We start from the raw sequence: 27,062 nt of genomic DNA, 5'->3' as shown, positions 1-27,062 counted from the left end.
AAAAACAGTATCATACTCTACTCTTTTTGTGTGTGTGTGTGCTTGGTTCTCTTTTGCTCCCTGTAAATTATTCTCAGCTCTAGGTTTTTCTCTCTCCTTAGATATCCCCTGAAGAAATGTCTGTTCTATCATCTCAGCTAGTTAATGCTGCATTAGCTTCCTTTTGGAGCAGTACTTTCACCATGGACCCAGACTACTGGTTGACTTGGAGGCCACTACCTGCAACAGAGGAAAAGAACTTTTCTAAATCCCCTATGAACTGTTCTATGAAGGTTTGTCTCTTCTGACCTAATCAAACAACTAGGCTGAATACTCTTTTATTAAGTAATTCCACAGCTTTCTAAAGCAATACTGTAAGTTCTAGCATAGTCAGTGCAAGTTGCATCTGAACAATCTAACTCTTAATCTCTTAATTTAGGGCCCAGGTATTTTGACCCGAGCCGTTTTCTCAAAGTGCTTCTTTGAAATTCTAACTAGCAGCAGCAAGACAAGCCAGTGGGATGTGAGTGGGCTTCCTGTTCTGTCATCATCCCATGTGACACTGGGAGAATGGATGGAGAGAGCACAGCAACTTCATGAAGTCAGCACAGCACTGTGGACCAACCTGGCTGTGTCTTCAGTAGCAGGTTTTAGGTATTAAGACCTCTCTTCCACATACACGTTATTTAAATCAGGCACGTTACAGAAGCTTGTTTACCATGTGCAAACTTTTGTCATTCCTTTGCTTCCAGGTACACAGATGCTAGACTACAAGGAATAATGCTAAGCAGACAACTCGCTGCCCTGGTAGATCTGGTTCCAGTGGATTTTCAAGAAGAATTTTTGGAGTGCTGTGAGAAGCTCTACCTCAAGGATCCTGTTGCATATGAGTACCTTCTCAAGATACTTAAAAGCATCACTGATCAGGAGTTACTTCCTAAAGAATTCCTGTTTCTCCTGCTCACTTGCTTGCAGCAGTTCTTTGGGGAAGGGCTTAAGGAGTTACCAGAGGCAGCTTGGCGAGGAAGCCTCTGGGTGAATATTGGTTTGGTCCAGATCCAGGTGTGGCTTCCACAGACCAGGTTTGATCCAGCTGTTAAAAGAGAATACAAGCTCAAGTATGCAAAAGAAGAGGTGAGTGTGGAGCTGAGCTGACTTTTCCCTCTGTAATGTATAAAATCAACACAAAGGAGTTTGGCTTGGGTGTTCTTGGGCAAACCTGTGTCATGATTTTTACACTATATAGTTAAAACTTCTTTTAATGTCCAAGAAGATGATGTACCTACTTGGTTACCAAAACTAGAACCTCAAAGAATGGTTTATTCTTTCCTTTTTAGTTATACCAACTGGAGTGTGAATGGAAAACAAATGATTTCTCATCTCAGCTGCACACGGGAAAAAGTATTGAAGATGAAGCAGTCAGCAACTATATTCATCCCCATCTCAGGTAACATCTCAGACAGTTAACTCTTCTCTTTTAGTATGGAAATTTCATCTTTGGATACTCAGGCTCCAAAGCTTTTCTCCACAACTTTACAATTTTTATGTTCTTCTGTAGAAATTAGAGTTGCTGATTTTTAAGTATCAATTGGCAAATTGAGGTGGTAAAGAAAAATACAGAAGCTGTTCTGTTTACTTACAGTGACTGAATTCTCTGTACACACTTTGTACTGCTGTAAATAGAACAATTAAAGCAGTGGCCTTCATATGTTGATAACGTTGAAGCTATGCCCAGAAGTGAAAATTAAGTCATACATCTAAATTATGGCAGTTTCATTAAAATGTGACAATGTTATCAACAAATTGAAATGAGATGGAATGTGTATCTATCACACTAACTCTTCAAGGCGTTGGTAGATGTCAGTGCTATTTTGCAGAGTTCTTAGACTGATTGTACTGGGCAGAAATCTCCAGATGTGTATTTTAGCAACAGCCCCTGCCTGTGGTGCTGTGGACGAATTAAATTTCTTATCACATAGAGTACACTGTTGACGTTCAGAATTTGTAGCCATTGTTTTGTTGGTGGTGTTTTGGGGTTTTTTGGGGGGTTTTGTTGTTGGTTGGTTTGGTTTTTTTAACCTGAGGAACTTGAGGAGGAAATTTTAAGTGAACAGAGATTTCTCCTTTGTGCAGGTTTCCAGGTGTTCCTTATACATGGAGATAAAAACTGGGTATTATTCATGATTTTTCACTATTAATGGAAGTTTTTTATTTCATTATTATACACATAGAGGATCTGATAGTTCTATGCTATTGCTTAAAGAGAACAATAGTCATTGAAAGCAAGTTCTGAATGGCTGAGTTTTACCAGTTACTTCCAGTAATGCTACTTTTTCCTTAATGCTCACAGAGCTATCGGGTACCAAGCAAAAAAGTAATTGAAGTGTTGAAGTCGGGGGCGGGGGGGGGAAGAAGAGAAGTACATATGCATTCTATATGGGTGTTGCTTCTTGTTTTTTCCTTATTTGCTGTTTCACACAAATTAGCAGAATATTTCTGATGAATCTTTATATATATCTAACTGTTATGTTAGATATGTATATAAACCTGTTTATATGAAATACATGTCTAAACTGATCAGTGTTATTTCTTAACAGACTGTTGCATGAAAGAATGCAAAGGTTGAAGGAGCAAATAAGCAGTCTTTCCAGAAAAAAGGCCTTCAGGCCTCCAGCTCCATCCTATGATTGCTTATACCAGGAGGCTCACCAGTACATCAACAGCATAGCACGAGTTTCTTCAGTCCAAGATCTTACAACCCGCCTTCTGCAGTTCCTCCGTGGGGAAAGACCTAAATCACTTCAGGCAATACAAAACCTGTTGAATGAAGAAGCATCTTGGCAACAATCACACCATCAGTTTAGAAAACACCTGGCAGAGGAGTATGCTGTATTCCCTGATGCCATCATTCCACTGCAAGCTGCCATCTTACAGTTGCAACATGGCATGCGATTAGTGGCTTCTGAAGTTTATGCAGCGCTCAAAAGTTTTGTGCGTCCAGCTGATCTCACCAACCTCCTCACTTCTTTGTTGACATTTCCTTCTGTTGGCCGTGCCTTCCCCACTTACTTTGCTCGTGCAGAAATTTTATGCTCGGTGAATTCAGTTGAGGTCCTTCATGGGCTTAAAAAGTTTTCTCTGAAGCACTATGAAGGAGAGTCTGAGGGAGTAGAGCAGCCGTGCCCAACTCTGGAACAGCTCCTAGTGAATGCTTTGTTGCATCTTCGATGCCATGTACTATCCAGAGGAGAGATGGACCAGAAATCTCTGCAGCTTTTTAGACATCTGTGTCAGGTAACTTCTGAGTGCCAGTGGCCAGGATTCTTGCACTGAACTACCTTGCCCCCCGAACAAGACAGACATGGATCTGTTAGAGCAGGTCTAGGGTAGGGCCACAAAAATTATTAGAGGGCTGGAGCACCCCTCCTCTGAAGAAGGGTAAAGAGGAGGCTCTAGGGGAGACCTTATTGTGGCTTTTCAGTATATATAAGGGGCTTATAAGGAGAACAGAAAGAGACTTTTTACCAAGGCTTGTAGTGATAGGACAAGGGGCAGTGGCTTTAAACTGGAAGAGGGTTGGTTTAGATTGGACATAAGGAAGAAATTCTTCCCAGTGAGGGTGGTGAGGCAGTGGCAGAGGTTGCCCAGAGAAGCTGTGGATGCCCCATCCCTGGAAGTGTTCAAGGCCAGGTTGGATGGGGCTTTGAGCAACCTGGTCTAATCAAAGGTGTCCCTGCCCATGGCAGGGGGGTTGGAACGAGATGACCTCTGGAGGTCCCTTCCAACTAAAGCCATGCTATGATTCTACCTTGATAACTGTCAGTAGAATGTTCTTAAAATTTCAGTTTTTTTTCCAATGAATTGATAAAAGATAATTTTAACTTGTTTGGATTTATCAAGGCATAAAATCATAGCTTGTAATGGTTAACAAAGATTTTATTTATTAAAAAAATCAACAAAACCCAAAACCACACACACAAAAAAAAACAACCAAAACCAAACTTTGTAGAGAGTTTCTTTATGAAATGGTTAAGAAAGGAGACTAGAATTTGGCCAAGCACTCTGTTGCATACTGTTTTCTGTGCTTTTTCCTCATTGGTTTGTTGAGAGGGCAATTCACAAATCTTCCTTTAAGTTAGATGGCTTTGATTTATACTGTAGACTGTAGAGGAGGAAAGAGCCAAACAAGATAGATGCTGCCTCTTTGATGAAATATGAGGTGATTTTAAACATTAACTGCTGTTAAAGCATGCTGCTTTGTGTTTCATTAGGCAATTATAAATGAATGGGATGAACAGGAACGCCGTGCCCAAGAACGGGAGGCAATAGAAAGCAGTCTGTACAGATATAGAAGTAAAAGTCATGGGAAAGGACAAACTGAAGAAGAGGAGGAAGAAAAAGAATTTAGGAGGCTATTTCCCCTTCATGAAAAGGTAACAGTTGTAACTCTGTAAAGAAACGTAAAAATTATGTCTGAGGTAGCTCCTGAAAATACATGCTATAACTAAAATGAGATGAGGAAATGAAATGGTTTTTCCTTCAGCCAAAAGAAAAATGTGGCGTAGATTTTGATAGAAAGGTATTAAGTACTGTGCTTTTAGTCTATTTTACCTTCTGGTTGTAGAAAGTTTCTGGAATTAATTTCCGGACTTGAAACGGTTTGTATTCCAGTTCAAGTGAATAATCCCAGGTTACATAACTAAATGACAATATAATTAGTTATTTGTTGTAAAATTCTGGAATTTGATTCATTTAGCAAGTAAGGTCATCTGAGATTTTATTACCTGTGAAGAAGGCTAATCTCCTTGATTAAATAAAGCTGTGAGATTTTTTTTCAAATTTGACTGGCCTGCATTACTGAACGACTTCTGAAGTCTGTCTCCACCAAGCCACGTTATGCAGTACAGAAATTCACGAGAGAATTATGTGTGTCATTGTGTTGTTGGGATGTAATAGTTCAGGTCTTCAGGTGACCAAACAGCATTGAGGTGGTTTATCAGCAGATACGACTGCTGCTGCTTTTTCTGGAAGAAGTTTAGTTGGCAGCATCTCAGGGAACACCATACTGTACTCTTGCCTGCTGTGGTTATGCCCTTAATTGTTCTGTTCACTTGTGTTCTTTTGCAAACTGACATCTGAGCTGTGAGGCAGGCAGTCTGTCTATATAGTGCCAGCTCCAAATCATTAGCATATCGTTGCAATCCCAAAAAGTGCAAAAAGGGAGATGGGGAGGGGAGGCATTAAAGGAAGAAATTATAATTGATTTGGGATTATCGTGTAATTTGCAGGATTTTGAAGATATCACAGCTCAGCCAAGCCTGGAAGAAAAAATGGAAACTGAAGATCCATTGGAAGACCAGCTGGAAATTGATAGAGCCCTTTTGTCCAAGAGCTCTATGCAAACAGTAATGATAGTTCATCAACAGTTGTGCTTAAACTTTGCTCGATCCCTGTGGTATCGACAGAGTCTGCCTTCTCATCAAGCCAAACATTATTTCAGTACATTTATTTCCTGCTATCAGACCGGTGCATGCCTGGTGTCGCAGTTCTATCCTTTAATTGGTAAGATTGCTAGCAATATTTCAGATGTGCAGGTTTAACTTTGTAATGATTTGTTTGAAATTAATCGTATTGCAGGTCTTGAAACAGACCTATTATGGGAGAAATGTACAAAACAGAATTTTGTTTTTCAAAAAAATTTGCCCCATGTTCAGAATTGTCTTAGTGGAATGCTTTGATTTTTCATTCTTTTATAACTTTTTTTATTCATTTGTTGATATATGACTAACACAGTTTCAGAATAAATTGAATACTGTGGAAGATGATGCACTTGCAGAAATTTCCCAGGAGTAAAATTCACAATTAAGTTCATAATAAATTTGGTTTAAATGGAGGCTCTATAATAAAAATTTTAAAAAGTGCTGTGGTTTTTTTTTAAACCCTGAATTTTGGCACACTTGACGTGTAAAATGTTATAACAATGTGCGAGACCTCAGAATCATAACTTCTCAAAGCAGACTATACTTCAGTTCTAATCTAATAAATGTATGTGTGCAGTTAAGAAGCAGCAGATAAGGGCTACTGTTTCTACAGTAACTTATTTTTGTGTTCATACCTGAGGTGTAATATATGTGATTTGTGTGTGTGTGTGTGTTAGTTTACTTTTTCACAGAGCTTTGCTACTAATTTTGTAGTAAATATCTCCTTGATGTGAATTTATGCACAGAGGAACTGTGGTGGTCTGACAAGATCACAGCCAATCTTTAGGATGCCGATTTTACTTTTATATGAAAATTTGATAAAATAGAGAATGTAAACTTTTAAATATGTCTCTTTTGTTCCATACTCCCATCTCATTGCTGATGTGTGGCATATTCTTATGTCCTTGTAGTATATAACATGCTAAGGGTTGGGATACAGGGGGAAAAAAAAAATCCATTCAAGTGAAAAAAGAATTAATAACATTTGTGATGTCTTCCTTTTTTTACTTCCTAGGTGCAGAAATGAACAGTAGTCTTTTGGGAAGCCAACTTCTAGTTAGCACTCTTCTTCAAAATACCTTTTTTGAGGAGTTGACTTCAGATCTTGTGCTGCAGCAAGATGGCCCATATGACTTCTACCAGCATCCTAATATCCAGCAAGTACGACAGTGCCAACCAGTACTTGATAATTTTGCTAAAGAAGTAAAAGGGCTACTGCAGGAATGGCCGGAGCATCCAGTACTTGTGCAGGTAAAAACACCTCAAAAAATGTTTGGGGAAAACTGGAGCATTTTAGAATTGCATTTGCGTGTAAATAATGGGTATAGCTATGCAAAGACATGTGCATGCATACACTTGCGTAGATGTTGTCTGTATTACTCATGCAGATGTTTTGAAGTCATACCTGTTTCTTCTTAAGAGGTATTAGGTATTATTAGCTGTTCTGTTTTAGTTAGGAAATGTTAACTGGTGTTCACTGCCTACTCTGATCTTACAGCTTTAAGCAATCTTCAATCTACCATATCTCAAAGATTCTTGAGGCCTTTTGCTGTTTGGGCTCCTGGTTTTTTTTTTTCCAAAATGGTTTCTTTTATAGTTCTTTAAAACTGATGTCTTTGGTCCCACTTATGGGGCTTGTATGGCCCTCAGGTTCTATTTCCTAGAGTAATGCAGAAAGTCAGAATTGATCGGAACTCTTCGCATTTGATCATTTGTGCTCCTTGCCCGAGTGCACTGGCCTTCACTGAGCTACCAGTGAGCTTATACTAAAACAAGGAAGCAGTTTAAAATACAAAAAAATTATTCTTTTGTCTTGCGGGGGCGGGGTGGGGTGTTTCTAATACAAATTAGCATAACTACATGACTGCTTTTGTTGAAGATCAGTTACTATAGGTAGAATGCTTGGTTTTTTTATTCTGCAGCTGTTAGTTGTGATGGACAGAATCTGGAGTTTTCCACTCTCTAGTCCTCTCTCAAAGTTCCTGAATGGCTTGGAAATTCTTCTTGCAAAGGCACAGGTAAGAAAAGAGCTAAGGGAAACTTTTATTTTCTCTTTAATGCTTCCTTATTTATACTGGTACCATGATAAAAACAACTGAAATCTGTCTGCTTGCCAGGATTTGGGGAAGCGAACTTGCTCCATGCTGTAAGTTTAAGGAGTAGGAATGTAATCCAGGATACTTTGAGTCTTGCTGTGCAAAGACTGATTTCTGGCTTTGTGTAAAGGGGAACTCTTTTTCTTCCAGGACTGGGAGGCAAATGCTAGTCGAGCTTTGTCCTTGCGAAAACATCTTGATTTGGTCACACAGCTGATTATTCAGTGGCGTAGATTGGAGCTGAAGTAAGAACTGTCCTTCCCTACTGCTTTTTCTTAGATACTGTATGCTTCTGTCTCCATATGGAGACATATTCCAGTGCTGAATTGCTTTAATCATGGAACATGCTTCTCTGTGTGTGTGTGGCTGTCCTAGTAGCAGTAGTGGGGCGGGAAGGATGATGCCAAACTAGCAGCTGTGTTGACTCAGAATGAGCATGTCCAGCCCCTGGTGACCGTATGTATATGCCTCAGGAGGAGTAGAAGCAGGACAGATAACTACAGTACTTCATTCTAATATTTTCCCAGTATTCTCCTGATTTCATCCTAGGGTTTACTGAGCCTGCAGTGTTTTGTCTGTTTAACAACCCCCATTACATTTTCCTTAAAAATTATTGCACAGTCTCCTGTTAAGACCATGTAAAATTTTTATATTCACAGTATGCCTCAATCAGGAATTCCACAAGTCTGCCTCAAGTTTTGTGAAAAGAAACTTCTGAACCTGGCTCTGGCTGGTTTTGTTTTACTGTCCCCAGTTCCTGCATTTCCTCTCTCGTAATAATAGTGGCAAAGCAGTGATCCTCAAGAGTTGATTGTGTATATTAAGCATATGTGTAGATTATTCCATCCTGTAAAATTTTCCTTCAATTTAGTAGAAACAGAGAATAAAGTTTGTGTTGTTTTGGAGCCCAAACTACCCACAATATTCTTGCTTAATTTTTTTCTTCTCTCCCCTTCCTTGTTGTTTCCAGTTGCTGGTCAGTAAGCTTGGACAATATTATGAAGCAGCATGTAGAGAAATCCACAAAGCACTGGTTCTCAATTTACCAGATGATTGAGAAGTATGTTCAGGAACAGACAGAGGCAAACACAGAAGGTAAGTGCTGGCCTTATATGATTGTGTAATGTAGTTCCAGCAGTTACTGAGGAATGCGTGATGCAGTTCCAGCAATTACTGAGGATGCATAATTAAGGTCCTAAATGCCAGAGTTTGACAATGCACTTTCAGGTGTACTTCTTGTCCCCTTTGCCCTACAATGATTTCCATGACTGTATAGGGTCTTCCATATAGAGTGAAATTCACTTGGTATTTATTTCTGGAACCACTTGTATCTCTCATAGGGCCAACATTGTAGGTGGTGTAAACAATAAAGTCGTCTGTAAAAAGCATCTAAAAGAAAGTAGAACTGTGGTAAGTGTACATCATGCACATACGGTTGTGCTGAACAGCTGACAGCTGGCTGAACATGAGCCAGCAGTGTGCCCAGGTGGACAAGAAGGCTGACAGCATCCTGGCTTGTATCAGAAATAGTGTGGCCAACAGGACTAGGGACGTGACTGTTCCCCTGTATTTGGCACTGGTGAGGCCACACTTCGAGTCCTGTGTTCAGTTTTGGGTCCCTCACTGCAAGAAAGACCTTGAGGTGCTGGAGCGACTCCAGAGAAGGGCAACGAAGGTGGTGAAGGGTCTGGAGAGTAAGACTTATGAGGAGCAGCTGAGGGAGCTGGGGTGGTTTAGGCTGGAGAAGAGGAGGCTGAGGGGAGACCCGATCACGCTCTACAATGACCTGAAAGGAGGTTGTAGCGAGGTGGAGGTCGGTCTCTTTTCCCAAGTAATGATGTGACAAGAGGAAATGGCCTCAAGTTGCACCAGAGGAGGTTTAGATTGGATATTAGGACAATTTTCTCCACCGAAGGGGTTGTCAAGCACTGGAAGAGGCTGCCCAGGGAAGGGGGGGGGTCTCCCTCTCCATCCCTGGAGGTGTTTAAAAGACATGTAGATGTGGTGCTTAGGGACATGATTTAGTGGTGGGCTTGGCCGTGCTAGCTTTACAGTTGGACTCGATCTTAAAGGTCCTTTCCAACCTAAATGATTCTATATAAACATTTCAAACAGATCTGGAGGGTAGGAGGGCCTCCATCTGCAGCTGGAAAAGGCACCTCATTTTTTAAATGCACAAAGTGTAATTCATATTGCAGTTGAACTGCTTTTAACATTCTGTATAAAACCTAAAAGAATTCTTACAGTCAGTATGTTTTGATATATACTGTTCTTGGCAAATCTGTCTGCAGGTGTTTACATTACTTAAAAATAGGGGAAAGAATATAGCTCTCAGTCCCTTGCCTCCTCAAAATTTAATGAAATTGTAAATATGAAAGTAGCATCCTCTGGCATGAGGCAGGGTTCTTCCAGTCTCATGACTAATTAATGTACTTACTTGATGAGCTTCAGATCCTTGGGTTATTATACATCTCCAAGTGGACAGCATGTCTTCTTCCATAGGTAATGCTCTAAAGGCACTCTATTCTCTACCAGATTCTTCTAAGATTTATTTCTATCTTTGTGATTTTGGGGAATTAAGGAACTGGCAGTGACTAATTTGTGGTATGGGTCATCATGACCGAAAAAGCTATTCCTTTATAGAGAATAGCAAGTATTCTCTAAATACTTGATGCACTCTGAAATTGGACATGTAGCTGGCCTCCTCAGTCACTATCTTGCTGCTGACTCTTGTCCCTTCTCCTTTCTTCCAGTGTGGTGTTTGTTGTTTTTACTTATTACTAGATTAGAATTCTTTCCCCCCCTGCCCCTTTCCTGTTTTGTCTTGAACCTTTCCTAATAGAGACTTGATATTTAGTTGGAAGCTTATGAAGTGCAGACAACAATTTTCATGTAGGGGTGTTTTGTTTTGTCCCACTTTCCTTCTAAATTTCTGGTGCAATTTTCAGAAACTGAGCAAATGGATCTGAAGACACTGGTCAGTACGCTACAAGCTTTCATTGAAGGATCTACACTGGGAGAGTTTCATGCACGACTTCAGGCACTACTGGTTTTCCACTGCCATGTGTTGCTGATGCCTCAACTAGCAAAAAAGAGTAAGTCGTTAACATTACATGTGTTGAGTCTTGTTTACGACAACCTCTGACCATCAGGTATTCAAGAATTTCCAAACAGATCACTAAGCTCATAAATACAACACAAACCTATGCTGCTGTTTTTCCCATTTTCGTGAAGAATACTGTTGGTCAGGTTACCTCATCTTTTGGTGTTGCTAAGCTTCATGATCACAAAAAAAAACAAACCCACAAAACAAAACAGGGTGCATTTCTGCTCTTGACACTGAAGAATATCCTGTTTTAAAAGAAGCTTGTTGTTGTCTGTCCCTTCTAGATGTTCTGTGCAGCATCCTGTGGAATCTATACAATTACTATAAGCAGTTTTCAGAGTGCGTTGAGGCCAGAATCACTGAACTTCGCCAACCCATAGAAAAGGAACTTAAGGTAAAAGGAAGCTTCGCTCAGACAATGTACTGATCTAATCAAAGGAACAACAGAGCAGATATTATTTGAATTTGTATATAATAGCTCTGGCCACTGAAATCCCTACTATACTTCACATTTTCTTTGGCAAGAGTTTATTTTTGAAGTGGGGGGGTTGGTTGAAGTCTCTAATGTTTGGTCAGTCCCATTTAGCCATGGCGGTTTCTACCCAGTAGTGAAGCCCCTTTGCATTTCACAACGTTTGACTATGCAGCAGTTTTAGCATAAACACATATATTAATAGAATAAGATGCCTATGCAATAAGTTGCTCACTTACTAAAATATCTTGCATTTTAAGACCGCCAGATCATCATAGCTGATCAGCTTTAGAGATCATCTTTTATATGCAAGTACTTCATTGCATTTATATAAGTAATCCCACTGATTATTTATTTTCCTGATAGGAATTTGTCAAAATTTCGAAATGGAATGACGTCAGCTTCTGGGCTATAAAACAATCAGTTGAAAAAATACGCAGGTAACTCAGAGCTTGGAATTAAGCTCCAAATTTGGAACCTTCTCTCTAAGTGACTTCTCTATGATGTTAAACTTGAATGCAAGAATGTTTCTTCTGCTCATAACACAGTGGAAACATTTATTTCCAGCAGCTGAGAGATTCCCAGCATTATAAAACCCAGTAACATTTTTGTTTCATTTGGCAATTAGGACCCTCTTTAAATTCATGAAGAAGTTTGAAGTTGTTCTGAATGAGCCATGTCAGCCTGCCTTGGTGGAAATTGGTAAGGAAGAGCAACTGGACTGCTTGCAAAAGCAGGAAGAATCTGAGAACAGAGAGTCCAAAGTTCAGAGGCTAAACAGCACACTAAGAAAAATTCTGTCTGCTAGAACAGATGTTGCCAAGGTGACTGTATTCTTTATTCTAAATGTGGGAAGGATATTTTCTCTGTTCTCATCTACATGTTGCTTTTCACTGATATATGCAGAAAAATCTTATGTAAACGTCAAATCTGTTGAATGTATCATCAACTTTTTGGTCTTACTTGTGTTCAACGTTATGAAACAGTGCAGATGGGTGGGAATGCAGCATAGAAAGGCAAGCATGTTCTGTATCAATTTGGCACAATATCTATGCTCTGATATAGAGATGATAGCAGTTACACATTTAATCTCCAAGTTGCTTGGATATTGTCTGCAGCAATTTGTTACTTCCCTACTGGTGCAGTAATATGGACTGGGAGTTGAGATTATTATTACCCTTTTTTTTTTTTTTCCCCCAAAGAAGGACCGAGACAAATGATCATGTAGCTGTAGGATTTGTGTGTATATAAACTCTGATTAAATATAAAATTACTTTGAGCTTGAATCCTGATAGGGGAATGCAGTACACTGTCATAGGTTTGCTGTTGGCTGACAGCTTGTGTACTGTGAACATTTGCCTTGGACTAGCTGATATGTGGTAAATCCTACTCCACAGTGCCACAGTTTAGTGTGTCTCTAAAGTTGTCCAGCTCAGAGAGGAAGTCAACTAATTTTCTTCCTGAAATAGATTCCTATCACATCCATTAGTTTTTATTAATAAAAATATGCAAGGAGACAATTGGTACTCATCAGAATTTGGGGGTGAGTGGGAAGTGCTCAGTCACTCTCAGCTTCCAAGGCTTTGTTGAGTTTCTTCAGACCAGGAGGGTGGCTGATTTTGCTCTTGTCCTGTGACAGTCAGGAGGGTAGAGTGAGGAGGCAGAAATCTGTTGCAAATCTAATGTGGTTGGTTGGTTGGTTGGGGGTGTGTGTGTGTTTGCAAGCCTGTTACTGATAGTTAACAGAGTTGTTGATTTCACTTGTTGCAGTTTCACGTTGTCTTCATTCCTTAAACAAGATGCATGCAAACTTAAATTGAACAAACTCTAGGGGTTAGCTTTGGACATGCTGGGGGATTCTTCTGTTATTTAATAATTTCTATTTGTGTACTGGTTTTGTTGTTCTTTAGCAGTGCAATTAAATTTGTGTCTAGTGGAAAGTAAGTGATGGTGCTCTTATCTAATGCCTTGAGGGCATTAATGATTTAGGTTAATGTGCCTTTGCACTTGGAAGGCTGAGGAAGCTGACCTGAAGCAGTGATAACCTCTATGAAAGAGGTAATGACAAACACCTTAAGAGAGTAGGATCATAGTGTCTTCCATTTGGTTGTTTTCAAAACTAACGTATGCCTGACATGCATATATTGTGATTTTCCTCAAGTGTTGGTGCTGAACTGTTCAAAGGATCACATGGGCATGTTTTGAGGTTTCTGATGAATGCAGAATTAAGCCCTTGTTGCAGTGATTTACTCTTAATGGTCAAATGAGACAGCTTTGACTATGTGTGTATAATTTTCTTTCATTTTTTCTCTCAGAGGGCACTCCCAGAAGAATGTCAGGATGGCATTACATTTCACACAGAATCTCTTCAGTATCGTCTGCCTAAGCTTACTAAAAAAATGAAGAAAATGTGTACAACAGTTACAGAAAATAATTCATTCTTAAGTCTAGTGGAAAATCTTGACCAGTTCACAGGTTAAGTAGTCTTGTGATTTCCATACCATAATTGACCTCTGTAACATAAATGGAACAAATGAGGAAAAAGTGTAGATACATAGTTCCCTTCCCAGACTATCTTCCCATGGCTGCTTTGCGCATGTTAAATTTTCACATCTCTTAACCTTTCCTTGCTGTCTTCTATACAGGTGGTATCATTGATTCTGTAGTTGAACTGCAAAATTTAACATTTGATCAGACAGCAGATAAGGAGAAGCAGAAATCAGAGGCAAAGCATATTCAGATGCAAAAGCAACGGGCTTTGTCAGATCTCTTTAAAAGCCTTGCTAAAACAGGTGAGCTTTGACTGAAAACGTGCTTGGTTTAAAAGTACAAAGTTCTTAAGCATTTTACGGTATTTCCAATACATCTAAACGCACCATAATACTATGTTTTGAAGTCATTGAGCCACTAATATGTAGAAGCATTTAAGTCTCTCTTTCTTTTCATCTGTTGACTATAAGGCCTGGTGTGTTAGCCCTTTCAAATACCTGCTATTCTTCTTCCATTCCATTAGATGTACAACAGTAGCTTTTCTGAAGCAGAAATCTGCTTTATCTCCAGTCAGAAGTCACTGCCCAGCTTTTTTTGAAACAAGAGGGAAGCTCATTATCTTGTATCTATTCTCTGATCCAGAACTGAAATTAAGTTAGCTCATTAGAATGAGAGCCCATCTCTTGATTGACAGACTGGAAGAGATCAGATTGGCAGAGGTGTGGTTGACCCATGGAGACTGAATGGTCTATTGATGGGAATCGTTGGAGGCACCCTGTTCAGCAGCCTGGTCTCCATTGCTCCCCTTGCTAGTCTTAAGATAAAGGACCCACCCAAACGAATTATTACCTTTTCCTTTGGTGTTACATTAAATTATTCATCAACTGTTCTTAGTCACTGAGCAGTTTAGCAACCAGCAGAAGAAGAAGTCTTGTTAAATAAACAGCTGTCTGACAGCATTCTGTTAAGTCATAGGTAGAAGTAGAAATTAATGTAACTTTGCTAATTTTTTTTCTTCTCTTTTGAAGAGAATTTAGTGTTTTCGTGCTTCTCTTGGAAACCATAGCTTCTGGCCTGCAGTGATCCTAAGAACCTCTTCAAAAAAAAAAAAATAACATAAAAAAAAATTCTGTTCCTCATGATTGCACAAAGAAGCTTGGAAGCATGAAGTTACGGGTTCCAAGAAGGCATGATTTTGATAACAAACTAACTCAAAGTGTCACAACACTTGGAAAGTAAATGAAAACAAAAACATCCTAAATGTTTTCTGGGAGGTGGGAGGAGGTTTCAGTTTCAGTTGTAGTTTTGAGTGTTTGTAGTTTATGCTGCTTAGATGAGTTGATGTGTGTACTGAGTAAATAGTTCCCAGACTACTAAGGTCCTTTAGTATTTAGATGAGTGCAAACACAGGTGAGTCTAAGTGGGAGGTTACAAGCATATACTCTTCTGCTGTGTTTGGCATTTTTTTGCACCCACTGGTGCCAAAGGAATACCTGCCATTGCTGCCCTGTGAAGTTTGCGCTAGAGGAATGACATACTGTTGTGATTTAATTAACACATGGGGTTTGAATTCTTTACTGGTCTCTGTCTTTGATTTCCTGTGACACTTTTACCTTCCTCATTCATCAGCCTTTTCATGTCTTAAAAATGAGGTGATGATTCCGAACTTGGCTTTCTTAAAGGATAAGGAGCAGTGAAAAGTGTTGCTCTTAAGACTTGTTCTCCATTTTGTTTGGAAAAATAGCAATATAACCTAAATAGCTGATGAGTATTTCTTATAGGCTCTGCTTACCTTCAGGATACTTTGAAAGGAATGTTTTAATTGGCTTGAGAGAAATGGGCATGTTTAATCCAGTTTTAAAAATAGCTAAAATAACAACCTTAAGGCTGAGTTTTAAAAGTACATAGCTCTAACTTTCTCAGGCTGTAGCCTGCCTTACAGGTTCAACGCTTTTTGTTTATGCTCTTGGCCACCACCACTAACGTCCTTTATGCACACAGGTCTATGTTTGTCTTACTTCAGCTGTGTTCTTCAGTTATGTTCAGCTGAAGGTAGGTAAGGTACAATGTGTTCTTACATGACAGAACTTGCAGCATGTTCAAAGACTTGTTAAAATCAGACAGCATCAGGAAAAAAACTACATCAGAAGATTTTATATCTTAACATCAACTGTATGAGTGACATTTTTCATACACAAGAAGGAGGGCATAAATGGATGTGTGTTCAAATGTCATTGCAGGTTTGTCATACCGGAAAGGTCTGTCTTGGTCCCGTTCAAAAGACTATCGTGAAATACTCTACCTACGTCCATTGGAGTTGCGTAGTGCATTAGGTGTAGTAAATTGTACACATGAACTGGATGCCACGTATGTACACAGTATTTCTAACCCTTAGATTGTATGAATTGCAACTATAATATATAGAATTTATTGCATGTGGATTTAGACTGGTATTTCTGGACTGTAATTCATTTAGGATTTTATATATTCCCTTCCCTTCCTCCCATTACTTCTCAGTTTGAAAATTCTGTACGTACTGTACTGGCATGTACAACTGAACCGGGGATTGGGGTTTAATTTGCACTTCTGTCAACTCTACCCTCAGTTTCATTGTTTCTGTGAATTAGATTTCAGTTAGCCCTCCATCATCCAGCTTTGCCACCATTATGTTAGAATGTAGACTGCTAATGATTTTATTAAAGATGAGTTGTAACTTACAGGGATTACTTAATTGTTTTGTCCTCATTGAATAATGGGGTATTTCAGGAGAAAATACATAGACTTCAAAGTAGGTATTTCTGGAAAAGCTTGTCTAGAGGAAAGATGTTCTGTTAGATATTTCTCTGTTGTTTTTCTGGCAGCAGGTGATTTTTGTCATTGAGACACACTGGTTATTGGCCTCCTCAGATGTACTCAGATAAACTAAACTCTATAGTATCTTTCATCAAGGCCACATAAAGGCTTCCCTATCAAGCTGGAAATCGCGGCATGGGAGGGGAGGAGAAAAAAAAAATCACTACTTAAGTGTTAAATGATATTCAAAGATAGAGATTTTGCTGCTATTGCTTAGGGTTTCCTTAGAGTTTATTTTAAAAATGAAATGTTTTCTTAAGACTAAAATACTTGTGGAGAAAATGAAGAATTACATGATCAATGTATTTGCAAAATGACAAATTGTAAGCAAATCTGTTAGGTTGAAGAGATGACCTGGTGATTCCAGTGTGCTGAGGTACTGAAATTATGTACCCTTCTAATATAAGACTTTTTTTTGGTGCTCTGTCAGGTTGCTGACAGAGATTTCTTCTGCCTGGGATGGATGTCAGAAGTACTTCTATCGGTCACTTGCACGCCACTCTAGGCTTCAGACAGCATTGTTAGCACCTGCCAAGGTAAAAACACCGAAGTAAAAATAGAAATCGTACTTCTATTAACTTTATTTTACAAGCTTGGACTGAAATTTTCTAGTAGTAAAAAGGTGATGTGAGATAATGCTATGTTCTGTAATATGATACAAAATATGAAGTTTTAGGACCAATCATTAATGCAGCATTTAAAAACCTATTGTTTTATGAATGAACAATATCAGTTTAGTGAACAAAGTTAATGATCTGTTCAGTGTACAGTATCTTTCATCCCGACAGATCCCAAATTACTACTTTTTGTGCATGAAGGAAACTCCCGAAATGCTGAATCAAAAGTTGTTAGGAAAAAACAAAACCAAGATTTGTTGGTGCTCATTAAAAAAATTAGCTGAGATTTATAATTGGGCATAACTGGAGCCTGTGTCTAACACAAAAAGTGCTGATATATTTCCTTGCTTAAAAATTGGTCTGAAATCAGTAGAAGGAACAAATGAGCTCTACCAAATCGGTACCACTTTTCCAGTGTTCCAGGAAAAAAGGGATCTCTTCCAGATATGCTTTCTTTCGCTATGCTTTACCTCTTATTTTATAACAAGGCCAGTCACAAGTGGTGTTCCCAAGGGCTCAGTACTGGGGCCAGTTCTGTTTAATATCTTTATCAATGATCTGGACGAGGGGATCAGTAAGTTCGCAGATGACACCAAGTTGGGTGAAAATGTTGATCTGCTGGAGGGCAGGAAGGCTCTACAGACAGATCTGGACAAGCTGGATTGATGGGCTGAGGCCAAGTGTATGAAGTTCAACAAAGCTCAGTGATGGGTCCTGCACTTGGGTCACAACAACCCCATGCAACGCTAAAGTCTTGGGGAAGAGTGGCTGGAAAGCTGTCTGGTGGAAAAAGACCTGGGGGTGTTGGTCAACAGCTGGCTGAACATGAGCCAGCAGTGTGCCCAGGTGGCCAAGAAGGCTGACAGCATCCTGGCTTGTATCAGACATAGTGTGGCCAGCAGGACCAGGGCAGTGATCGTCCCCCTGCACTCGGCACTGGTGAGGCTGCACCTCGAGTCCTGTGTTCAGTTTTGGGCCCCTCATGACAAGAAAGATCTTGAGGTGCTGGAGCGACTCCAGAGAAGGGCAACGAAGGTGGTGAAGGGTCTGGAGCGCAAGTCTGATGGGGATGCTAGGTTAAAGGTTGGACTCGATGATCTTAAAGGTCCTTTCCAACCTAAATGATTCTATGATTTTATGATCTTGTCTAATGTCACAGCTGATGATGGCAGTAAATAATGGAACATAGCTGTGATAGTTTTGCTCAGTGATGTGACTATTTATTCTAAGCTTTAAAATGGTATCCTTTCTCTTCAAAGGACTGAAAGTAATTGTCAGTAAATCTGGTAAAATGAATTGTAGAAGTGGTTTTAGTAACGGCCATGAATGTAAAAATTTAGACTGATATCTCTTTAGATTTTAATCATCATTTATGTAAGGTCGCTTTACTATTGGAACTAAATTCCTGATAAGAATTGCTGCAGTGAAGTGCAATTTAATGACTGTTGTTGCAGAAGCTACTTGAAAATCAAATTTGTATGCAGGATATATGGAAGATGCAGAAAAACAAAGATGAGGAAACTGTAATAACTATAATTTTTGTCTGCATTTTAAGACTTGTTCAGTTAAACCATAACCTTTCAGCCTGCTCAGTGAAAGGAAATGGAGGCACAGAGAATGTTGTTGTCTGCTTATTTATCTAACTGTTGCCTCCCACTTTTTCTCTATCTCTTTTCCTTAGGATATTGGACTAGGTAGTATTGAACGATGCAAAGGGTTCACTGCACACCTCATGCAGATGCTCATCAGACAGAGAAGATCTCTTACTGCATTGACAGAACAATGGATCTTACTGAGGTATTTTGCATTTTCCAACATTTAAATGCTGGCAAGGAGTTTGACAGTAAGCAATTTAGTTCAAGAAAGATGGAAAATAAAGTAGAAGAAAATAAAATTCTTCCCCCTACTTCCCCATTTTCCTCCTCCCCGCAATTAAGCCTAGATAGAAAAGGTTTTAAAAAGGGGGAGGGGGGAGGCAAAAAAAAAAGGGGGTTAGATATTGTTTATCCTGTCATTGCAGCTGGTATTTTGAAATCAAAATAATTTGGGAAAACCAGTTAGGCATACATGAAGACCATGAAATAATTACTGTAGTTAATTAAATGGTTAAACCATTAAACCTATAGATTGATGAATCTCTCTTGTTTGGTATTGGCCGAAGTTAATTCTGGCTATATTCAAGTTGTTGGTTTGATCTGGAGCGAATAAATGATCTGGATGGCACTTTGAACCAAAATGAAAAAACCTCAACAGCTTACAAAGAAAAATTCCTGAAAGGTGGGGCATCCTATATCTTGTGTCAAAACTGTAAAAGGAAAAGTGTACAGGAAATTGTTCTTACTTGGTGTCATTTTTCACTCCATTGCTTGACTCATCATTTTCACTGCAAACTCCACTGTTCTGTATATTTGTGCTCATCACTAATGTAATCCATAAAACATTCTGAAGTTAGGTCTAGCTATTTCCTTTGTCCAGGGATGGAAATCTAGACTGGAGATTACTGGTGCAAAATTTATATTAACCCTAAGAAACTTGGAAAAACAAATGAAAAAAAAAAAAACAACAAAACAAACAAAAGCCCGAAACACAAACTCCTCAACTTTACAGTTGCAGGAATAGTAAAACTTCTAAGATGCTTATCTGCATTCTGTGACTTTCATTGTAAATCAGATTAATCACTTGTTACGAGCTGACTGTTACACAGCACTTTACTAAATTAAACTGTGTTAGAATCTAGTTTGCTTTTATAATGGAGGAAAATGAACAATATTTGAGTATCAGGCAAAGAGTTTAAGGATAGTTTGAAAAGATGGTGTAGATTCTGAGAAATCTTACAAAGCCCTGTTTTCAGGACAACTCAAACATGTGCCATGTAGAGAAAAATCCCCTAAATAAACAAATTTTTTTTAAAAAAAAGACTATCGTTTCAGTTTTTCCAGAAAAAGTTTGACTTCCACTGAGTCCCTATTATCTAGATCTTTTATGAATTTAGTCTGAAGGTTGAGCTTTTAGAAGGAAAGTATAAGATAAAAATCAGTGATTGTAACTTTTCCTTCTTTCTTCTTAACTAGGAACCTCCTGAGTTCTATAGAAGAGATAGAGTCTAGGTTGACTGCTGACAGAGAATATAATGTAGCATTTCCTCCTCAAGACAGTATTCGACACTGGACTGATAAACTGCAGCACCTTTCCATGCAGTGCACGATGGTTCTCGAGGAGCTGTCTTGGTTTCTACAATGCTGCCCAAAAGAAGAGTTAACAAAGTGCAGTGACAATGAAAGGACAGGTGTCAAAACAAATGTTTTTCAGAGTTCAGGACCTGAAATGGGAAATGTTTTTACGGGAATACCTGACCTAATTCCCTCAGAGCTAAAATACTTGTCTCCAGTAACAACTGAGCAACTGCCTCCTGGATGCAGGATGCGAAATAAGGATCAGTTATGGCTGCAGTTAGCTACACAATTGACTGCGATGCTGACAAATGTGAAGGCAATGAAAGCAGAAGTGGACAAAATAAGACAACAGTCATGCGAGACCTTGTTTTATTCCTGGTGAGTTCTACATGTGCATGAAATTGAATCTCTGTATGTTTTATGTTCATATAAGATGTGTGAAGTCATCTTGAAAATGTTTGCCTATGTGCGTCTTGAAAAGTGTGTTCAGGTGCTCTTGAAGCTTGTTTCCGTTCATTTTTCTTGCAAAATGCAGTGCCTGGCTTTTTAAACAAATGTATGTGTCTTCTCCCACTCCCCTGACAAGTCAGAAAAAAATTGGTCCATCTCAGCTTCTCAGTTTGTCTTTGGTCTCTTTGGTCTCTTTTCATCCCCATAGCTCCTTAGTTAATGAGGTGAATTTCAAAAGTCAATTTAATGAAGAAATTTTTATTTTAAAAGAAATCGGTAGCCTGTTTAATAATAATCCTCTCATCTTCTCTCAGCTTCAAACAGTGTGAGTATAAGTGGCGCATCTGCTTGTTGTCAAACTTTCTGTTTAATAAGTTTAAGATGGAGATCAGCTGCCTCCCCCTCATCCATGCCCCAAGAAAAAATTTAATCTTAAATTGAACTGTTTGTTCTTCTTTCAGTTTTATGGTATTTCTTGTTGCAGGAGAGATTTTGAAGTTTGCACATCAGCTGTGAGTTGTTTGCTGGAAGTCTCAGCTCAGTTACAAGGCATAGAGTCCCTATTTCTTCCAAATGGGGAAGACGGGCAAACTGCAAATCAGATGGCCCTAATCAACAGCCTACAGTATATACAAGAAGAAGTTAATAATACATCTGCAGACTTCACAGCCTGGAGAACACAGCTTCTTGCTTCCATGTCAAATTGCAGTGGTAAGGATGATTCTTTTCTGTCTGGTTTGTAATTCAGATAATGATACAAGAATTCATTACTTTGTCTATTGCAGAAGATGGCTCCGTGTTCATTTGGATATCCAGAAACACTTGATGAAATTCAAACTTGCAAAATTTAGTCCAGACCGACTTCACAGCCTGGAGAACACAGCTTCTTGCTTCCATGTCAAATTGCAGTGGTAAGGATGATTCTTTTCTGTCTGGTTTGTAATTCAGATAATGATACAAGAATTCATTACTTTGTCTATTGCAGAAGATGGCTCCGTGTTCATTTGGATATCCAGAAACACTTGATGAAATTCAAACTTGCAAAATTTAGTCCAGACCTAGTTTGTGCAGTAATATTTCTCCCCCCCGCCCTCCCTTAGTCACTGTTGTTGACACATCTTATCTTATACCATAGTTGTACGTCAGGATTAGGAAGGAGATTTTAGTTTAACTATCTAGTCAAAATTGCGTAGTGCTTATCATGCTCCTTGCATAAGGGAAACATAGTAACCTATAATTTAATTTGTTTCTGTGTAAAACTCCCTGTGTTATGGTTCAAAAGGAAATCAACAATCAGATGAAGAGTTTGTGGAGCACTTCTCAGCAAAAGTGGAAACTGTTATCCGCATTGTTCTGTATGCCATTCAGTGTTTGGTAGAGAGAAAACAGGAAGATGGAAAAGAGGAAGAAAAATCTCCAGAGGAAAATGGCAAGTTTGTTAATTTACTTAAGGGGGAGGAGGAGAGTTTAAACTATGGAAACCTAAGAATTCCTTAAACTTTGTGTCTAGCGGAGGTACCAATATATAAGGAAATTGTCATTTTAATAGAAGTTGTCTATTTAAATAGATAGGATGGATATTTCTAGATCGCTTGCTATAACATTTTTAGAATGTCTGAATTGATTTCCATTTTTTTTTAATGTACTTCAAACAAAGAGGAGGCAGCCTCATTTGACGTGATTAAAGCAGGACATATAACTAAGCTTTTGGATGAAGATCTCTCTGCTGAGTTGGATTCTTTGCATGTGCAGAAGGCAATTTTAGCAGTTTCTGAACTCCTGGAGGGCCTGAAGTCTTATGGAGAAGATTACACTTCAGAGAAACATAAGGTAAAATTATTGTTCTTAAGAGTTTTTGGCTTAGGTGTCTCAAGAGATTTGGAATTGTGAACTTTGGTGGTTAAACATGCATTGCTTCTTATTCTCCAATACCTTAGAACTAGAAGCATGTGAGAAATTATGGCCAAATATAGGCACTCTTCTGTAGTGTAAAAGCCAGGTGTTCCTTTAGTGAGAAGGAGAAGTTTTAGTTTTTATGAAAAATCTAGAAAAAGCTCCAGAAACTTGAGAAATTGTATTTAAACTCACCTACTGATACTTTTGGTTTGAGCATCTGTTTTCAGTCTCTATCATCACCTTCTCTGAAGTGCATCTCAGTATGTAAATAATCATGTTTGACAGCTGTTCTTTGGTTTTAACTGCAGTTCTTCAACCAGTCCTGCTATTTGCTGGTGCGTCTAAAGCCCATGCTCTGCAAGTATTCAGACCTTATCCTGTTCTACTTCACTGTTTCACTGGCATCTCACAGGAGTACTGGAAAATTGCTTTCTGTTCTAACTAGCATTTTTACAGAGCTTGCCCAAAAGGTAAGTTATGAGAGATAACAGTGGGTATATGGTAAGCATATATTTAATGTATACAAAAAGCTTAAGTAGAAACTAAGCTAAAAGATGTACTTACTACTACAGTAAGTTTTGAGTGTGTTTGCCTTTGTAGGGGTTTTGTCTGCCAAAAGAATTACTTGAAGATGAAGCTGGAGAGGGAGCAACACAGTTTCATGATTACGAAGATGGTGGTATTGGAGATGGGGAAGGCAAGAAGGATGTGAGCGACAAAATAGAAAGTGAAGATCAGGCAAGTGTTTGGGGTTGTTCTTGTTTAATTCAAGTAAAACTGAAAAAGCCCTTGAAATCCATGTTGTGGATGTTTCGGGTAAAAGAAACATGAAGTTACCTTCAGTCTCCTATTTAGGCTGGCTTTGATCTTTGCATATAAATTTATAAACATTGTTGTGGTACTTTAAGTAAGCTTTAATATATAGGCAAGATCCATTTTAATTTTTGGCTTTACCAATAATTCAGATAGAAGACAGTTTTCAAAAGGGTGAAGAGAAGAAGCAAGAGGATCAGGATTCTAAACCAGACATTGAAGGAGAAGAAAATGCAATTGAAATGTCAGAAGACTTTGAAGGAAAAATGCATGATGGAGAACAGGAGAAAAAAGGTTTGGCTCTTCCACTATGGCAAACTTAGAAATGTTATAGGTCAATCCAATAATGGTTGATACTTTTATATAATGAAGCATATACTGAAAAGTTAACGTTCAACAACAAAGTAGTGCCATTTGTATATGAATACTAGGAAGTATTAATATGAATGCCAAGAAGTGTACAAAGAAAATACTGTCTCTTTTCTTTCAGTGTGATGGTTTTGGAATGTAGGGAGCAGATTCTTTCTTCCTTTTGTGAGCTGACCTATAGACACATTTTAAAATTAGTCACTGACTGCGGAGCTGTTGAAAATCAACAGAATAATTGAGAATATGGCTGTAGTTAGCTTCAAAACATGACTAATGAAGCTATTCTAACTTTTAAGCAATGAAAATAATTTAACTTTACCTTTTTAAAATGGAAAAAATAGTAACTTTTGGTAGATTCATTCAAGTTGCTACTCACCCAAATGGTAGCAGTTCTTCGCTTGTTTCAGATGTTCAAGTTGTTAGCCTTTAATGTGGCTTATAAATGATGGTAGTGTTAATGTACTTTCAAATCTCTGACAAAATGCCAAGAGTAAGTTCATCTGCACAAGAAAGGAAATGCCCAAACTAATAAAGTGGAATGGACCTTCCACCTCCCAGTAATGCCAAAACATTTTGAAAATAGAGGATGGAGAGGGTAAGGAATAGAGAGTTTAAATCATCCAGGTTTTGCACCTGGGGCTTGTTAGTCTGAGGAAGAGAATGTTGTGTGTGTCCATATGTCCAAGAGAACACTCTGAACCACATAATTAAGATCTTGCTCTTCTGAGTGTTAGTGCATGTGTGTCTTTTTCCGTATCTCTCAAATAACAGCATAGGGTGATGAAATTAAGGTGATAAGTGTGACTGCTTGTTTGTTTCTGAAGTTAACAAAAAAGTTAGCTTTATCTCTTTTGAACTGTATGTAGAAAATGATGAAAATTCAGATGAAGAGGAAGAGCTAGATAAGCAGATGGGGAATCTTGATAATGCTGAAGCTGATGATAAACTGGATGAGAGGCTCTGGGGAGATGAAGATGAAGATGATGATGAAGATGCCAGTAGTAAAACAGAAGAAACTGGACCGGGAATGGATGAGGTAAAGAGAGGAGGGATGAGAAGAATAGCAAAGGAATTAAACTCTGTTAACTTGATGTGACCTAGACTATGAACTCCCTTGCATAGCTCTTGATCTTGGAATGGGATAATTTGAGCATATCGCAAGTTTTATTTAGTGTGTCTTTTTTCTGTAGGAGATGATGTCTTTCCATTGAGACTTTGAGAAGCGGCTAGCATAACTGAGTTTCTTTTGGATTTGTTGGTTAATAGGAGGATTCAGAGCTTGTTGCAAAAGATGACAATTTGGGCACAGGAAACAAGGATAATAAAAAACAGCCTCCCAAAGATGAGGAAAAAGAGCAACAAGAAGAGGACAGTGGAAACAAAGATAAAATCCATGAACAAATTGATGAGGTAAAAATGTTCTGTTCTGTTTAGCAACAGAAACACCTTAAGTCAGTGGGACTCATCCCAAAAACGTGTATACAGTATGCTTGAAAATTCTGCATAGTGTGCAAGAGTGCATTTACTATCTGCAGGACTGGAGATTCTGTTCAGAATCTTTCAGCTAGGAAAACTGGATTCTGAACACAAAACGTGCTGGTTTTAGGAAGTACCAATTTATGTAAATGCATTTGTGGAAATTAATCTTTTTCTGCTCTTTATACATGAGGATGTCTACCACTGGAAATTACTTTTTAACTGTTCAGAATGTACTATTGTATCCACTATTTCTGTGTCCTAGAGAATTCAATAGTATCTTATTTCTCATCTTTGCCTTTCCTCCCACTTAGTTACATACTTTTTTTTTTTTTCTCCCCATTCTTCTGCTGTCAGCGTGAGTATGATGAGAATGAAGTAGATCCTTATCATGGCCAGCAAGAAAAGGAGCCTGAAGTTGAACCTTTAGACCTTCCTGATAATTTGAACCTGGAGAATGATGAGAAGAGTGATGAGGAGGAAGAGGGTGAAGGTACAGCTGAAAATCTCTCCACAGATTCATAGATGAAAGCCAAATGGAAATGGGGGGGGGAACAGTCAGATAATGAGCTCTCTTTCTCTAGAAAGAAGAGAGGTGGTGGTAGGATTCTGTATAACAAGAAGCTGCACGTTCACTTCTGTGTATCAAAATATCAACATACCAAATGCATGCCAGAGAAGAACTCAGTATTACAACACTTTACCTCTTTTTCACGCACACTATGGAGCAGGCTTTCTCATGTTATCCAAGTGATAGACCCTAACTTACGCTGAAAGCTCCTTATTTAATTGTCCAGTTGCTTTTGTGGTTTCTGTTTTTTCTATACTTATAAGCATTTGTACTCTTAAGTGAACTGACCCTCAAGAATATTAGATTAAAGGAAGTTAATAGGAATTCATCCTGCTGTATTGTTAGTTACAAACCCATTGTGACTTACAGGAATTATCTGCTATAGAAAATCATAGATTCCATGTACAGAATTCTCAGTATTTTCTTTAAGATTTTTTTTTTTGATAGACCAGGCAGTTTTATTCCAAATATGTGTAATATTCACTGTCTCGTTCAGTGAAGTACAGTTTTGTATACCTTTCTGATCTTTTTTTAACCCAGAAGAAGAGAATGATTTTGAAGTAGATGAGAAACCTGTTGATTTAAATGAGGCAGAGAAGACAGAAGAACAGAATGAAGAGGATACTGGTGAGACAGAAAGAGATGATCAAGACGCAGAACCAACTGAAGAAGGCATTTCTGAAGATAAAGAGGAGAAGGAAGATGAAGGGGACAAAGATGCTCAGGATCAAGAAGAAAATGCAGGGAACACTGAGGATGCAGAAGAAGAAGAGGAAGAGTCACAACCACCTGGTGAGGAAAAAAATGAATCTGCTGAAGATAAGGGAGTCCCTGCTGCTGACCAAGGCCTTCAACCCCAGGTAGAGAGTAATAAATAAAAGCTTGATTTTTGTTTTTTTTTTTTTTTTCCTTATACAGGAGTTAAGAGATGGATGTGTTCTGTGATACTCTGAAACAACTTTGACATTGAGTAGGTGTAATGTTAGTGAGAATCTTCCTCAAGATAACGGAGATGTACTTACTATTAAACTGGTATATTTCTGTCATCTGTATTCCTGTTACCTCCTTGTCTTCTGTTAGAACAGAACAGACAATTTCAGTTGCAAGGGACCTACAATCATCTAGTCCAACTGTCTGACCACTTCAGGGCTGACCAAAAGTTAAAGCATGTTGTTAAGGGCATTGTCCAAATGCCTCTTCAACACTGACAGGCTCGGGGCA

General features: G+C 38.6%; 1 protein-coding gene across 1 annotated transcript in view; it reads left to right on the top strand.

The window, feature by feature from the left end:
- Window positions 1-26,701, top strand: part of MDN1 (MDN1, midasin homolog (yeast)) — a gene marked incomplete at both ends in the record, with an annotated part of 82,657 nt that extends 55,956 nt beyond the window's left edge. Inside the window, 31 exons of the mRNA XM_009697758.1 lie at window positions 102-272; window positions 419-633; window positions 732-1,113; window positions 1,317-1,426; window positions 2,577-3,273; window positions 4,251-4,412; window positions 5,268-5,541; window positions 6,475-6,710; window positions 7,382-7,477; window positions 7,706-7,800; window positions 8,526-8,650; window positions 10,504-10,650; window positions 10,946-11,055; window positions 11,500-11,573; window positions 11,762-11,957; window positions 13,449-13,608; window positions 13,779-13,925; window positions 15,864-15,990; window positions 16,907-17,012; window positions 18,775-18,890; window positions 20,165-20,644; window positions 21,201-21,427; window positions 21,999-22,145; window positions 22,374-22,546; window positions 22,921-23,082; window positions 23,213-23,350; window positions 23,578-23,719; window positions 24,661-24,830; window positions 25,061-25,204; window positions 25,628-25,763; window positions 26,382-26,701. Of these exons, the coding sequence (XP_009696060.1) occupies window positions 102-272; window positions 419-633; window positions 732-1,113; window positions 1,317-1,426; window positions 2,577-3,273; window positions 4,251-4,412; window positions 5,268-5,541; window positions 6,475-6,710; window positions 7,382-7,477; window positions 7,706-7,800; window positions 8,526-8,650; window positions 10,504-10,650; window positions 10,946-11,055; window positions 11,500-11,573; window positions 11,762-11,957; window positions 13,449-13,608; window positions 13,779-13,925; window positions 15,864-15,990; window positions 16,907-17,012; window positions 18,775-18,890; window positions 20,165-20,644; window positions 21,201-21,427; window positions 21,999-22,145; window positions 22,374-22,546; window positions 22,921-23,082; window positions 23,213-23,350; window positions 23,578-23,719; window positions 24,661-24,830; window positions 25,061-25,204; window positions 25,628-25,763; window positions 26,382-26,701 (5,985 nt within the window). The remainder of the gene's footprint in view (window positions 1-101; window positions 273-418; window positions 634-731; window positions 1,114-1,316; window positions 1,427-2,576; window positions 3,274-4,250; window positions 4,413-5,267; window positions 5,542-6,474; window positions 6,711-7,381; window positions 7,478-7,705; window positions 7,801-8,525; window positions 8,651-10,503; window positions 10,651-10,945; window positions 11,056-11,499; window positions 11,574-11,761; window positions 11,958-13,448; window positions 13,609-13,778; window positions 13,926-15,863; window positions 15,991-16,906; window positions 17,013-18,774; window positions 18,891-20,164; window positions 20,645-21,200; window positions 21,428-21,998; window positions 22,146-22,373; window positions 22,547-22,920; window positions 23,083-23,212; window positions 23,351-23,577; window positions 23,720-24,660; window positions 24,831-25,060; window positions 25,205-25,627; window positions 25,764-26,381) is intronic.
- Between the last annotated feature and the right edge of the window lie 361 nt (window positions 26,702-27,062).

The sequence above is a fragment of the Cariama cristata genome, unplaced genomic scaffold (assembly GCF_000690535.1).
Source record: "Cariama cristata isolate BGI_N322 unplaced genomic scaffold, ASM69053v1 scaffold8493, whole genome shotgun sequence".
Taxonomy (NCBI): Eukaryota; Metazoa; Chordata; class Aves; order Cariamiformes; family Cariamidae; genus Cariama; species Cariama cristata.
The sequence above is the reverse complement of the archived record's forward strand: the minus strand, read 5'-3'. Positions and strand labels throughout refer to the sequence as shown.